Genomic DNA, 15,667 nt, shown 5'->3' with positions numbered 1-15,667 from the left:
GGAGATGGAGTCGGCTGGGCCTCAAAGTCATCGTCATCTTGTGGTTGGGGAGCACTTGGGGTGTCTTGTTGTTGTGGGTGATCAGCCCATGATGCATCCTGAGTAGTTGGCGTCAGAGGACGACCAATGCTGATGAGCTCGCTGTGCGTGAGCACAGGCGATGATACCAAATTGCGCTCGATCTGAGGAAGGACTTCATCATATTCAACATTGTCATGAGGACCAATGTCTTCAGCTACGGTGGGGTCAACAGCTGGATTGTCTTCAGCTTCAGGAGCCTCTGTGGAAGCAGGCTCATGAACTATCAACTGGCACTCTTGATGTTCGGACACAGGACGAGCCACAGAGATTGGCTCGACATCAAGGGGCTCTGTGGGAGCAGCCCGGTCTCTCTTCTTGGTTTCCCGTTTCTTGGTTGGGGGAGCATCATCAGTGGTGGCTTTGGTCTTGCGTTTTCTGGCTTCGGCTTCAGCTACCCTTGTTTTCTTGAGTTTGGAAGCCACTGTGGGGACCTTAGGCTTCGAGCCTGCCATACTGGCTGGGAAGACAATGCGAGGTTCTTCCTGCCTTGATGCTTCTGGTTCTGCCACAGCTGGCTTCTTCTTCTTCTTGGCAGCCATTCTGGGGTCGATGCCTGGTCGCCCAAAGCCTTGCGCTTTTCAGCTTCATTGTATCCTTGAACACATTTGGTAGCAAGATCCTTCATGTGCTCACGAGAACCTTTGGCTTCTTCGCGTTTCTTGTGGAATGCTTCCTTGAGCTCATGCATCAAGACCTTGAAGTTTTGAATGTCTTCAACATTGAGCTTGGCCATGTGCTTCTTGAACTGAGCCTTTTCATAATCGATCTTATGCTTCAGCTCAACAATTTTCTGAGCTAGAGCCAGCTTAGGAGCAATGGCTCCATGGAAGGCGACGCTGAGGCCAATAGGAAGCTGAAGATCATCAAAGCTGACATTTGGGCTGTCAAACCACTCATCAATAAACTTGTTTAAGATTTCCACATCAAAGAGAGGGAGGTCATTGAAGATTTCCGCCTCTTGCTTGCTCTTGATCAACTGCTCAAGAGCGTCATCGCCAAGATCGTCGTCACTGGACAGATCAATGGCATCATTTTCATTTCGCAAAACAGCAGAGGGGTCAGTGCTTGACCAGTGGGTTGCATGGGCTTCTTCACTTTGGCGGGCTTGGAGATGCATGAAAGATCCTCAGACTGCACACTGTCTTCAGGAGGTGCAGTGGCCAGAGGCTTCACCCGTGAAACCTTTGGTGCAGGGGAAGGCTTCGAAGCTTTAGATTTCTTCAGCTTCTTTGGCTTCGGTGGTGCAGGCGCTTCGTCGGAATCAGCGTCGTCTGCAGGTTGATCCACGACTGCCCCTTGAACCTTTATGTGAGTGATGAGACCTTCTAAGTTATAGAAGGGCCCAACCAGATTGGGTTCAGCTTCGCGTGTGCCGTCAGCACGAGGAGCAGAGGGGCCTAGATTGAAGTCTAATCCCCGCAACTTCTTGTTTTCTTTGGCCGAGTTCTTGGCAAACTGGAAGTTGCGCTTGAACAGATTGTCGTCACGGCACCATAGTAATGAAGATGGGTCTGCATCTGCAGGCTGTGGTCCATGGACCATGCAAGGATAGAAGCCTTGTTCAATGGCTTCAGCTCTGGACCTAGGTTGAAGGTTTTTGTACAAGATGTCTCCCCAGGGTCGCTTGATGGCATTCTTCTCAGCATATTTCTGGGTCATGAACCTGTACTTGTACCATTGTTCTGCCCAATATCTTTGAATCCATTGGATTCAGGTTTTCCGCTGATTGTAGCCCTCCTATGGATCTGTCTTGTACAGCTCATAGAGGACAGGAGGCAAATCTCTTGAGGTGTTTCCATGGCGCTGTCTGCCACCCTTCCTTGCAGACTTCTCTGTTGTCATGAAGTTTAGACTGAAAGGCTTCAACACTGTCAAAGTCTTCCGTCTACTGGTCAGACAAGAACTGGCTTCAGGAGAATTTATATGATGCTGTAAGAACTCTGCAAATGAATGCAGACTATGAGAACCAAGGGATTCTCCCACGGACATGTACCTGTGACAGCATTAAAGGTGCGAGGGAAGGGGAAGAGGTCATATGCATTCTCAGAAGATTTTGAAGATAAATCAGTTTAGAAGACATTGACCTCGTAGTGCGAAGACATTCACTCATATGTAGAGAGTTGGTTCCAGATTTGTATGAATCCACGAATAAGTACAAGTGAGGAATCTAACTACTTTGTGAAGCATAAGTGAACATACTAGTCATGCTATGAGATGCAGAATGAGATAGATCCAACTTGTGGGAATAGAAACCACTTGTGGTTGAAAAGGATGAATCTATCGGATCAAAAAGACTGTAAAAAGGAGGTTTTATTTACCACACGAGGAACTGCTAGATGGAGTGGGAGAGGAGGCCGAGTAGTTCGATCTTCCGTGCCCTAACTTGGCGATGGAGGACACCTACGGCGACGGCGGAGAAGACGATGTCCGTGGCCGGCGTGAGGACGGCGTCGGTGAGGTCGCGGCAGCTAAGCGCTTCGTCGCCGGTGTCGTCGAGTGCTAGCGGTGGCGCTAGGGTTTGTGCGAGAGTGGAAGAAGAGATAATGACTGGGGTGAGGCATGTATGTATAGAGACAGGGACGGCACAATGTTATTACACAGGTGCCCCTGGCGGTTCACATCTGAAGGACATGTGGCGATCATGCAACATATTGGAGGTTGTTCCACGTTCCCACGCACGCCTGGATTGTCGGGTGGTCGTTCCCACTTCTCCGGTTTTCAGGCAAAAGGATTGAGCATTTAAAAACGGATTTAATGTTTGTCTCTGTATCTCCTGCTGACAAGGACACAGCTAAGGCATTCGACAGTTTCAATAGAATGCATATGATTTGGATAGATAGACTTGAGACAGGAGCATAGAAAGGTTAGGGTCCGATCACATTCACTTAGTTCAAAAGATTCAACGTGAAGACATAGCTATAAGTGAATGTTGTAGAGGACAGAAACTAAATTGAAGATAAACATGAGGCCATGTTAACATTGAGGACAAACAAAATGCGAAGAATTTGCAAATGTAACGCCATGTGAAAAACACTTCTAAGGGAAGAATTTGGTAATGGCGTTACCCACCGTATAGGAAGTACTAGACCCAGACAGGGCGCACAGTTATCGTGGCGCTCCAAAGTCAAATTCCACGTTAATGTATTCACACTCAGAATGTAAGTCTTCATTGATTGAAGAAATACTTTACTTTGTGTGTTGCACATCTAAGTCATCAACATGCATACATGTTAGGATGTGTGCCTGATCACAGGACATTTGAGGATTCCAAGATATTTAGCTCACACCGTAACTTTCAAAACCTCTTCTCATCCAAGGGCTTTGTGAAGATATCTGCCAGTTGCTCTTCAGTGATGATGTGTATGATATCAATATCTTCCTTCATGACATGATCTCTAAGAAAGTGATGACGAATTTCAATGTGCTTTGTCTTCGAGTGCTGAACTGGGTTGTTTGCAATCTTGATGGCGCTTTCGTTGTCGCAGTAGAGTGGAACGTGCTTCAGATGAATGCCATAGTCTTTGAGTGTTTGCTTCATCCATAGAAGCTGAGCGTGGCAAGATCCAGTAGCAATGTATTCAGATTCAGTAGTGGAGAGAGATACACAGTTCTGCTTCTTTGAAGACCAACATACAAGTGATCGTCCCAGAAAGTGACGTGTGCCTGATGTAGACTTGCGATCCACCTTGTCACCAGCATAATCAGCATCCGAGAATCCAACTAGATCAAACTCTAAGCCCTTTGGATACCATAATCCTAGTGTTGGGGTGTGAGCCAAATATCGAAGAATTCGCTTCACAGCTAAGTGATGTGATTCCTTTGGTGCCGCCTGGAATCGGGCACACATGCAAACACTAAGCATGATATTTGGCCTAGATGCACATAAATAAAGCAAAGAACTAATCATGGAGCGGTATACCTTTTGATCGAACTCTTTACCATTGTCGTCGGGACCTAGATGGTGTTTAGCTGGCATTGGCATCGTGTAACCTTTGCAGTCTTGCATTCCAAACTTCTTCAGGAAGTCTTTGAGGTATTTCTCTTGAGATATGAAGATGTCGTTGCGTTGCTGTCGTATTTGAAGACTAAGGAAGAACTTCAGTTCACCCATCATGGACATTTGATATTGCTCTTGCATCATATATCCAAACTCATCATTGTATTTCTGGTTGGTGCAGCCGAAGATAATGTCATCCACATATATTTGGCACACAGACAGTTCACCATCATATGTCTTCATGAAGAGTGTGGGATCCAAAGAACCAGGTTTGAAGCCTTTGCTCTTCAGGAAGTCCTTGAGTGTGTCATACCAAGCACGAGGGGCTTGTTTGAGGCCATACAGTGCCTTGTTGAGCTTATAAACCATGTCAGGATGTTTTGGATCTTCAAAGCCAGGCGGTTGTGCAACATACACTTCTTCTTCAATCTTGCCATTGAGAAAAGCACTCTTCACATCCATTTGATACAGAAGAATGTTATGATGATTTGCATAGGACAGCAGTATGCGTATAGCTTCAAGCCTAGCCACAGGAGCAAATGTTTCATCGAAGTCAATTCCTTCAACTTGAGTGTATCCTTGAGCAACGAGACGAGCTTTGTTTCTGACAACTTGAACATGCTCATCTTGCTTGTTGCGATATATCCATTTAGTGCCTATGATATTGTGCTTACGAGGATCAGGACGCTTGACCAGTTCCCATACATTATTCAGCTCAAATTGTTGAAGCTCTTCTTGCATTGCTTGAATCCATTCAGGCTCCATGAAGGCTTCATCAACTTTCTTGGGTTCAGATATTGAGACGAATGCGAAGTGTCCACAGAAATTTGCTAGTTGTGTTGCCCTTGAACGAGTGAGTGGACCAGGTGCATTGATGCTACCGATTATTCTCTCAATTTGTACTTCATTTGCAACACGAGGATGAACAGGACGAAGATTTTGCTCTTGCTGATCATTGTCATCGTTAGAAGGATTGTCTTCAGGCTGAGCATTGTCTTCAGGTTGATCAGGTGCAGAGATGATGAGTTCCTCTTCAGGCTAAGCTTCAGACGGTATGATTTCTCCAGTTCCCATAAGCTTGATGGATTCACTGGATGGAACTTCATCTAGCACATTTGGCAGGTGCTCTCTTTGCGAGCTGTTAGTCTGATCGAACCGCACATCCACAGTTTCAACCACTTTATAGTGAAAGAGGTTGAAGACTCTATAGGAGTGCGAATCCTTTCTGTATCCAAGCATAAAACCTTAATGTGCTTTCGGTGCAAATTTTGAAGTGTGATGTGGATCCTTGATCCAGCACCTGGCACCAAATACTCTGAAGTAACTGACATTTGGCTTCTTACCAGTGAGGAGCTCATAGGATGTTTTGTTCAGAAGCTTGTGAAGATAAACACAGTTGATAATATGGCATGCAGTATCAATGGCTTCAGGCCAGAACTTTCTTGGAGTCTTGTATTCATCGAGCATCGTCTGGGCCATCTCAATAAGTGTTCTGTTCTTGCGTTCCATGACGCCATTCTGCTGCGGCGTGTATGGAGCTGAGAACTCATGAGTGATGCCCAAAGTATCAAGATAAGTGTCGAGGACAGTGTTCTTGAATTCAGTGCCATTGTCACTTCTGATGTGCTTGATCTTGACGCCATAGTTGTTCATGGCTCGATTGGCGAAGCGTCTGAAGACATCCTGCACTTTAGTCTTGTAGAGGATTATATGCTCCCATGTATATCTTGAATAATCATCAACAATGACGAAGCCATAGAGACAAGCAGTAGTAGTAAGAGTTGAGTAGTGAGTGGTACCCAAGAGGTCCATGTGTAGTAGTTCGAAGGGTTGAGTCATTGTCATGATTGTCTTCGAGGGATGCTTGGCCCTTGTCATCTTTCCAACTTTACAGGACCACATAGGTGATCCTTCTTGAACTTGACGCCCTCGATGCCTATGACATGCTTCTTCTTTGCAAGAGTGTGCAAGTTCCTCATGCCAGCATGCCCTAGCCTCCGATGCCAGAGCCAGCATTCTGAAGCTTTTGCTAGAAGACATACGGCAAGCTGTGGTCCTGCTGAGAAATCTACCACGTACAAATCATCTTTCCGATACCCTTCAAAGACTAGAGACTTGTCAGATTCCATTAGAACAAGGCGATATTTTCCAAATATCACAACCATGTTTAAATCGCAAAGCATTAAGACAGACATTAAGTTGAAATCAAGGGATTCAACAAGCATCACTTTATCCATGTGTTGATCCCTTGAGATTGCAACTCTACCTAGACCCAATACCTTGCTTTTACCAGTATCAGCAAGTGTGATGTGACTCTTGTCAGATGGACGTAAATTTGAGTCCATGAGAAGACTTCGCTTGCCAGTCATGTGATTAGTACACCCACTATCAATAATCCATTTTGAAGCAGCTGGTGTCATACCCTACAGTGCAGTTAGGGGGATAGGCTTCATGAAGAGAATTGTGAAGCATAAACATTTGACGAGCAAGTGGATTATGAAAGCTTAGATTGAGGTTAGGACTGATAGGGAAAGTAGCAAGCGACTCAGGAACAAAATACATAATAAGACCATTTGGGCATTTGATCTTGCGCCCTACAAGATGTTTAAGGTCCCCAGCAATAGCTTCAGACGAATTTGATTTTCGGCTGGAGACCCTTCCCTGCAAAAGAGAGTTAAGCTTTCTTAGCCCCCCACATCTTCAAGGGTGGCTTCGAAGCAATGAGTCTAAGTGTAGCATCTGAGAACTTTGGCTTTGAAGCCCTAGCAAATAGTCTTGCAGGAGGGCAATAGTACTCATAAGAATAAGCAAAGTAGTTCTTGGTCTTATGAACATGACGATTTGATGAAACGCGCTCATATTCATAGGCCTGAGTATGGTTTCCCTGCAAAATATTTGTGTTAGTGCGACTCAGGTGAGTCCTCTGTCTCTATGAAGCCTTTGGACCATATGAAGCCTGTGGTCTAGGTTTTGTCTTCTTCACTTGTGGTGTCATGATGACATTCACAGGAAGATTCTCTAGACACCTTTTCGGCACCCAGACTTTCTTCATAGGTGGCCCATTCCTGTAGTTAGTACCAATATACCTGGCAAACACTTCACCATTCTGATTCTTAAACAGTTTATAGTTTGCATCAAAGGATTCATCAATAACAAAGGGATTAGCACAAGTGAAGCCAGATAGGGTGGATGGATCCACTGAAGGTTCCTTTGCAGCAACCCATGTGGTTTTGGGGTACTGCTCAGGTTTCTAGTAAGAGCCATCAGCATTAATTTTCCTTTCGAACCCAACACCCTCTTTCCTAGGGTTTCGGTTTAGGATCTGCCTTTTGAGGACATCACATAGTGTCTGATGTCCTTTGAGACTTTTGTACATCCCTGTTTCAAGCAATGTCTTCAACCTAGCATTTTCATCAGCAATAGCAGTGGCATCCTCAGCAGATGGGTTAGTTACCACATCAATAGTTGAAGATATTGCAACAGTAGCAGCAGTAGAACATCCAGCAACAGAAGTAGCGTTGTCACGCTCAATGCATTAAGACATGGTGGTTCAAATCCTTCCTGAGCGAAACTAATCTGTTTGGCGCGAAGTGACTCGTTTTCCTTTTGAAGATCTTCATGAGCCGCTCTCGATTTCTCAAGATCTTGCTTCCTTTGAAGATAATCATAGGAAAGCTTTTCATGAGTTGTTGAGAGCGTTTCATGACAACTTTTAAGTTCCTCATACTTAACATGAAGATTTTTTATGTCTTCAATTAAGGACTGAGATCGAGTCATTTCAGCGTCTAATAGGTCATCGCTTTTGTCTAACAGTTTTCGAATATGTTCCATAGCTTTATGTTGCTCAGTTGCAATTTTAGCAAGTGTTTTGTAGCTGGGTTTGGAACCACAATCAGAGTCATCTTCACTGGATGTTTGATAGTGAGTAGTGCGTGAGTTTACCTTGGCACCGCGTGCCATGAAGCAGTAGGTGGGAGCAGAGTCGTCCTGGTCATTAGCATCGGCGTCGGTGATGGAGTCATTGTCTTCAATGTTGAAGATGGACTTGGCAACGTAGGCTGTAGCCAGACTTGCAATGCCAGAATCAGACTCCTCCTCAGACTCCACCTCCGCCTTCTCAGAAGCAGACTCCTCCTTTGAATCCATTTCCTTGCCAACAAATGCACGAGCCTTGCCAGATGAGGTCTTCTTGTGTGATGAAGACTTTGACGAAGACTTGGAAGAAGACTTTGAGTATTTCTTCTTCTTCTTGTCGTCAGAATCATATTCCTTGCTCTTCTTCTTATTCTCATTGTCCCACTGCGGACACTCAGAGATGTAGTGGCCAGGTTTCTTGCACTTGTGGCATGTTCTCTTCTTGTAGTCATGAGCAGAAGCTTCATCATTCCTTGAGCTAGATCGCGAGGATTTTCTGAAGCCTTTCTTCTTGGTGAATTTCTGGAACTTCTTCACAAGCATAACAAGCTCCTTTCCAATGTCTTCATGATCATCAGAACTGCAATCAGAGTCTTCTTCAGATGAGGAAACAGCTTTGGCCTTCAAAGCACGAGTTCGCCCATAGTTGGGACCGTAGATATCTCTTTTCTCAGAAAGCTGAAACTCATGTGTGTTGAGCCTTTCAAGTATGTCAGACAGATCGAGTGTCTTGAAGTCAGGGCGTTCTTGAATCATCAGGGCTAGGGTGTCAAACGAGCTGTCAAGTGATCTCAGGAGTGTCTTGACGACTTCATGCTTGGTGATCTCAGTAGCGCCGAGGGCTTGAAGCTCATTTGTGATGTCAGTGAGTCGATCAAACGTGAGCTGAAGATTCTCATTGTCGCTTCTCTTGAAGCGGTTGAAGAGGTTGCGAAGGACACTGATTCTTTGATCTCTCTGGGTTGAGACGCCTTCGTTGACCTTGGAGAGTCAGTCCCAGACTAGCTTGGATGTTTCCAGACCACTCACACGGCCATACTGTCCTTTGGTCAGATGACCACAGATGATGTTCTTGGCAGTGGAATCCAGTTGAACGAACTTCTTGACATCAGCAGCGGTGACACCTTCACCAGCCTTGGGGATGCCATTCTTGACGACATACCAGAGGTCGACATCAATGGCTTCAAGATGCATGCGCATCTTATTCTTCCAGTAGGGATATTCAGTTCCATCAAAGACTGGCACGCAACGGAGACTTTGATTATCCCTGCAGTCGACATAGCTAAAACTCCAGGTGGTTAAACCGAATCACACAGAACAATGGAGTACCTTGCTCTGATACCAATTAAAAGTGCTAGTGATCGACTAGAGGGGGGTGAATAGGCGATTTTTATGAAAGTCTTCAAAACATGGAAGTTTCGAAGACAAACGATAGAAACAAACCTATTACCATGCAGTGGAAGGTAGACTACACTAAGCAAGCCATAGTCAAGTATTCAAACAGATGAAAGCACAAAGACTAATAGCAGCTAGGCAGTATAGATCAGGATGAAAGATAGTACGAAGCCAAACAGAACAAGCAGTCACACAGTGAAGACAAATAGATAATGCAAACGGGCAATGACTTCACAAGGACCAATCTGTAAATCAAGAGATGGGAAGATTGGAACCAATGACTCGTTGAAGACAATGCTTTGTTGGACCAGTTCCAGTTGTTGTGACAACTGTACGTCTGGTTAGGGAGGCTGAGATTCAACTCAGAAGACCGCGTCTTCACCTTATTCCCCTTGAGCTAAGGACACCCAGTCCTCGCCCAATCACTCTGGTAAGCCTTCAAGGTAGACTTCCAAACCTTCACAGACTTCGTTCACCGGTGATCCACAATGCCTCTTGGATGTTCAGAATGCGACGCCTAACCGGCTGGAGGATTCACAGTCCTCAAGTGTAATAAGTCTTCAGATCACACAGACAGGAAGACTTCAGTGATGCCTAACACTCTTTGGCTCTGGTTGTTTAGGGTTTTGTCCTCGCAAGGAATTCTCTCTCAAAGGCTTCGAGGTGGGTTGCTCTCAAACGACAAAAGTCGTACACTAACTCCGAGCAGCCAACCGTTTATGGTTGTAGGGGGTGGGCTATTTATAGCCACTAGGCAACCCGACCTGATTTGTCCGAAATGACTCTGGGTCACTAAGGAACTGACACGTGTTCCAATGGTCTGATTTCAAACACACACGACAACTTTACTTGGGCTACAAGAAAAGCTGACTTATCCAGCTCTGGATAAGATTTGCTTTCATTGTCTTCGCTCGAAGACATATGATTTTGGTTAAGCATCACTTCAGTCATTCTGACTTGTTCACTTGGGCCCCACTTAACAGTACGGTGGTTCCTATGACCCAACAAAGAAGAAAAAGAACGATGAAACAACTAAGTCTTCGCGCTCCATAGTCTTCACGCGATGTCTTCTTTTGTCATAGTCTTCAATGTGAATGTCTTCACATACCACCTTTGACTTCAATGTCTTCATACATTTTTAGGGGTCATCTCTGGTAGGAAAACTGAATCAATGAGGGACTTCTACCTGTGTTATCCTGCAGTTCTCACAAACACATTAGTCCCTCAACCAGGTTTGTCGTCAATACTCCAAAACCAACTAGGGGTGGCACTAGATGCACTTACAACTTCAATTCCATCCGCGATCAAGTCCAGGTGGGAGACATAGAGATTTGCAAGATACATACGGATCTGAATGTTGCAGACTCGTTGACTAAGCCTCTCTCATGAGCAAAACATGATCAGCACCAAGGCTCCATGGGTGGTAGAATCATTACTGTGTAATCTAGATTATTGACTCTAGTGCAAGTGGGAGACTGAAGGAAATATGCCCTAGAAGCAATAATAAAGTTATTATTTATTTCCTTATTTCATGATAAATGTTTATTATTCATGCTAGAATTGTATTAACCGGAAACATAATACATGTGTGAATACATAGACAAACAGAGTGTCACTAGTATGCCTCTACTTGACTAGCTCGTTGATCAAAGATGGTTATGTTTTCTAACCATAGACGTGAGTTGTCATTTGATAAACGTGATCACATCATTAGGAGAATGATGTGATTGACTTGACCCATTTCGTTAGCTTAGCACTTGATCATTTTAGTTTACTACTATTACTTTCTTCATGACTTATACATGTTCCTATGACTATGAGATTATGCAACTCCCGATTACCGGAGGAACACTTTGTGTGCTACCAAACGTAAAAACATAACTGAGTGATTATAAAGGTGCTCTACAGGTGTCTCCGATGGTACTTGTTGAGTTGGCATAGATCGAGATTAGGATTTGTCACTCCGATTGTCGGAGAGGTATCTCTGGGCCCTCTCGGTAAGGCACATCACTATAAGCCTTGCAAGCAATGTGACTAATGAGTTAGTTGCGGGATGTTGCATTACGGAAACGAGTAAAGAGACTTGCTGGTAACGAGATTGAACTAGGTATTGAGATACCGACGATCGAATCTCGGGCAAGTAACATACCGATGACAAAGGGAACAACGTATGTTGTTTTGCAGTTTGACCGATAAAGATCTTCGTAGAATATGTAGGAGCCAATATGAACATCCAGGTTCCGCTATTGGTTATCGACCGGAGACGTGTCTCGGTCATGTCTACATAGTTCTCGAACCCGTAGGGTCCGCACGCTTAACATTCGATGACGATCGGTATTATGAGTTTATGTGATTTGATGTACCGAAGGTAGTTCGGAGTCCCGGATGAGATCAGGGACATGACGAGGAGTCTCCAAATGGTCGAGATGTAAAGATCGATATATTGGGCGACTATATTCGGACATCGAAAAGGTTCCGAGTGATTCGGGTATTTTTCGGAGTACCGGGGAGTTACGGGAATACGAGGAAGAAGTATTGGGCCTCATGGGCCAAGTGGTGGAAGAGAGGAGGCAGGGCGCGCGGCCCTCCTAGCCCAAACTGAATTGGACTAGGGGGCCGGCCCCCCTTTCCTCCTTTCCTCCCTCTCCTTCCTTCCCCGGCCCTTGCAGGGCGCGCCATGAGGAGGAGTCCAGTCCTACTCCTACTAGGAGGACTCCTCCTCCTGGCGCGCCCTGCAAGGGCCGGCCGGCCTCCCCCCTTGCTCCTTTATATACGGGGGCAGGGGGCACCCTACAACACACAAGTTGATTGTTTCAAGCTGTGTGCAGTGCCCCCCTCCACCATAATCCACCTCGATCATATCGTAGCGGTGCTTAGGCGAAGCCCTGCACGGTAGCAACATCATCACCGTCATCACACCGTCGTGCTGACGGAACTCTCCTGTGAAACTCTGCTGGATCGGAGTTTGTGGGACGTCATCGAGCTGAACATGTGCTGAACTCGGAGGTGCCGTGCGTTCGGTACTTGGATCGGTCGGATCGTGAAGACGTTCGACTACATCAACCGTGTTCTCATAACGCTTCCGCTTACGGTCTACGAGGATACGTAGACGATACTCTCCCCTCTCGTTGTTGTGCATCACCATGATCTTACGTGTGCGTAGGATTTTTTTTGAAATTACTACGTTCCCCAACAGAAAGGGGCGCCTCCCCTATTGGGCCTTGGTGGCCCAATTCTCCCTCCACCTCTTGGCCTTTTAATCCCCGTTGATATAAATGACCTAGGGGCCCTAGACTGACTTCTGGTAAGATGAGGCACCCGTTGGTTGTAACATCATCAATCACGCCGTTCCCGTCGTCGGCGCAGTGTTCGTCTGCTTCGTCGCCTCCATCTACCCGTCACAACTACACCAACTACTCCTAGCACATACCGACCCACGCGGGCTCTCCCCTCGTTGTCGGCTTCTCGAGCTTCATCGTGAGGCGACATCAATGGCGAGCCATGTGCGGGTGCGACACCAAGGTGGTCAAGGCATTCCCCACCATGATGTACATGGAGGCCAAGGCATTGTGCATCGGAAAGAAGGCGGCACCCGCACTTCAGTGCTGACGTGGCAGCCATTAATTTGGTTAGAGTCAACAATCCCGGCCCTTGGTGCCATGTCATCAAATCCACTCCTAAAACACCCAAGGTTTAAAACGACTGGGATCAGCGAGGTAAGGGTGCCGATTTCAACAATTTGAACTTGGGGGTTTATTTCCGTGGAGCTCTAAAATCTCAGGGTTTAAAATAGACTCCACTCTCCACAGAATGACGACCCCATCGATCTAGTTCGTGCTGATTCGGCCCAAACGTCACAGTTTGACCCAAGAAACATGTGTGTCCAATTAAGACATGGGACCTCCTATTTCGTGCGTAGGGTGACGCCTGACGGCCAAACGCACCCCCTCCCACGTGCGTGCCTTTGGGCCCCCATGTGCGAGGGTGGCGCCCCTGTTTTTTTTCCTTTCTATCCATTCCTTTTTTTTTTGCTTCATTAAAAAAGTCAGGGATTTCGAACAAATATCAAATTTCAAAAAATATTCTCAAATTCATAAATTTTCCATGAGTTCAAAAAATCTTCTTGAATTTAAAAATTATTGAATTAAACAAAAATCAAGAATTAAAAAATGATTCACGAATTTTACAAAAAAATAATGAGTTCAAAAAATGTTCATGATTTTTTTACGAATTACAGAAAATATTCAAGAATTTGAAATAGTTTGCAGTTTCAAAAAATGTTCATGAGTTTGAATTTTTTTCTTGAATTAAAAAATGTTCATATATTTGGAAAAGATTCCTAAATTTGGAAATTGTTCTTGTTTTTTTTAAATATGTATTTGAAACTTGTTCATGATTTACAAAAAATCATGAATTTTAAAGTGCTCACGATTTTAGAAAACTTGTTCATGATTTTTTTAAAATAATCGGCGGATTTTAGGAAAGAAAAAAGCAAAATATTAAACGAAACAGAAGAACCAGAAAAGAAAAAGAAAAACAACAGAAAGAAAACGGACAGAAAAACGCAGAAACCGACTAACAACAGGCCGTCACATTACCGCGCGCACAAACGTCAAGGCTGTTGCCTTACTAAGCAGGCCCAGCTTTCTCAAAAAAAGAAAAAAAAACTAACTAAGGCCCAGCAGAGGCGCCGTTTGAGAAGAAAGTGGAAGTGCAGGATGTATCATCATCTCCTGCAAGGCTGCCGACTCCAGAGCTCACACAGTGCTGGACGCGCCGCGACGAGTCGGAGGGGAAAGATCAAGATGGAGGCGGCCGCCTCGAATCCGTCGAGCAAGAGGTTCGATCGCTCCGCCTCCCTCCCCTTTCCCGTACGCCGCTCGCAGCAAATTTACTTACTGGGATTTCTGTCGCGCCGCTGCTATGTGCGTGATTTAGGATCGCCCTGGTCACCGGGGGGAACAAAGGGGTCGGGCTGGAGACGTGCAGGCAGCTCGCGTCCAAGGGGCTCAAGGTCGTGCTAACGGCGAGGAACGCGGCGAGGGGGCTGGAGGCGGTGGAAGACGTCAGGCGCTCCGGTGCTGACGCTGTTTTCCATCAGTTGGATGTCACCGACCCTAACAGCGTCGCCCGGCTGGCAGATTTCGTCAGGGATCAGTTCGGGAAGCTCGATATCCTGGTATGTGTTATTGTGTGTCTCTGCTTTGCGCTTTCAAGATTAAGACCTCGCGGATTTGGGGTCGGGCAAGGGGGTATTCATACTGACTGTTCCACTGAGAGCTCGTCAGATAGAAGTATGCATTTTATTCAGACTCTTTAAGTGTTAGTTGAACTTAGCAAAATTACATTGAAGAAATTTTTACTCAGCACATTGTTGCATTGAATAATTACAGAATGAATTTAAGAGTTCCGTTTAGAAGTATAGGTGCCGTAGATTTCTTTCTTTTACCTGGCTTGTACTAGTTAAAGCTGAAATGATGTTCTTACAGATCTTGTAAGCTTGACTTGGCTGTTCAGATTATCGACTTCTTATTGGCGATTATTCAGAAGTGGTTTGTCTCGATTTTTTTTAATTCGTCACCATGATTATGTGATTTTTTTATGTGTAGATAAACAATGCAGGCATTTCAGGCGTTGATCGAGATCCAGTTCTGGTTGCGAAAGTTAAAGAACAGGTGAATGCAGCAAAAATATGTGATGTACTGCGTATTGATTTGCAGTTTGTCAGCAGTTAATATATACATCTATTTCAGAATCAGGTTGAGTCAACAAAATAATACTCCCTCCGTTCCCAAATAGATGACTCAACTTTGTACTATTGTTAATACAAAGTTGAGTCATCTATTTTGGAACGGAGGGAGTAGTTGTTTCTGTAGTTGTTGGTTGCTATTAGAACGTTTTTAACACTACACTAGTGTCAAAAACGTTCTTATATTATGGGACGGAGGGAGTATCTATCAACGCAGACATAAACGTCATCATTTCTTGTAATAACTACTGGAGTGTACTCTACTTTGAGAAAACACATCACACCTGATGCTGTGATACATGATGTAAATAGAAATTTGGATTGTAGAAACCATTCATCAACCACAACATCGACATAAATATCATTCTATTGTAACTACTGAGCATAGTTTAGTTTGAGAAAACACATCATGCTGATGTTGCAATACAAGATGACAATCGAAGTTTACATTGTAGAAAAGCATCCATCAAAGTTGACAATCCTAAAATTGTACATTAGTGACAGCGTGTTTATTTAGTGAATTTTGTGTT

At 44.9% G+C, this 15,667-nt stretch overlaps 1 protein-coding gene across 1 annotated transcript in view; it reads left to right on the top strand.

Moving 5' to 3' along the window:
- Window positions 1-14,098: 14,098 nt before the first annotated feature.
- The window catches only part of LOC123189798 (short-chain dehydrogenase/reductase 2b), a 3,191-nt gene continuing 1,622 nt past the window's right edge, over window positions 14,099-15,667 (top strand). The window contains exons 1-3 of the mRNA XM_044602290.1: window positions 14,099-14,228; window positions 14,327-14,567; window positions 14,998-15,063. Coding sequence (XP_044458225.1) covers window positions 14,107-14,228; window positions 14,327-14,567; window positions 14,998-15,063 — 429 coding nt within the window. The 5' untranslated portion in view covers window positions 14,099-14,106. The remainder of the gene's footprint in view (window positions 14,229-14,326; window positions 14,568-14,997; window positions 15,064-15,667) is intronic.

The sequence above is a fragment of the Triticum aestivum genome, chromosome 2A (assembly GCF_018294505.1).
Source record: "Triticum aestivum cultivar Chinese Spring chromosome 2A, IWGSC CS RefSeq v2.1, whole genome shotgun sequence".
Lineage (NCBI taxonomy): Eukaryota > Viridiplantae > Streptophyta > Magnoliopsida > Poales > Poaceae > Triticum > Triticum aestivum.
The sequence above is the reverse complement of the archived record's forward strand: the minus strand, read 5'-3'. Positions and strand labels throughout refer to the sequence as shown.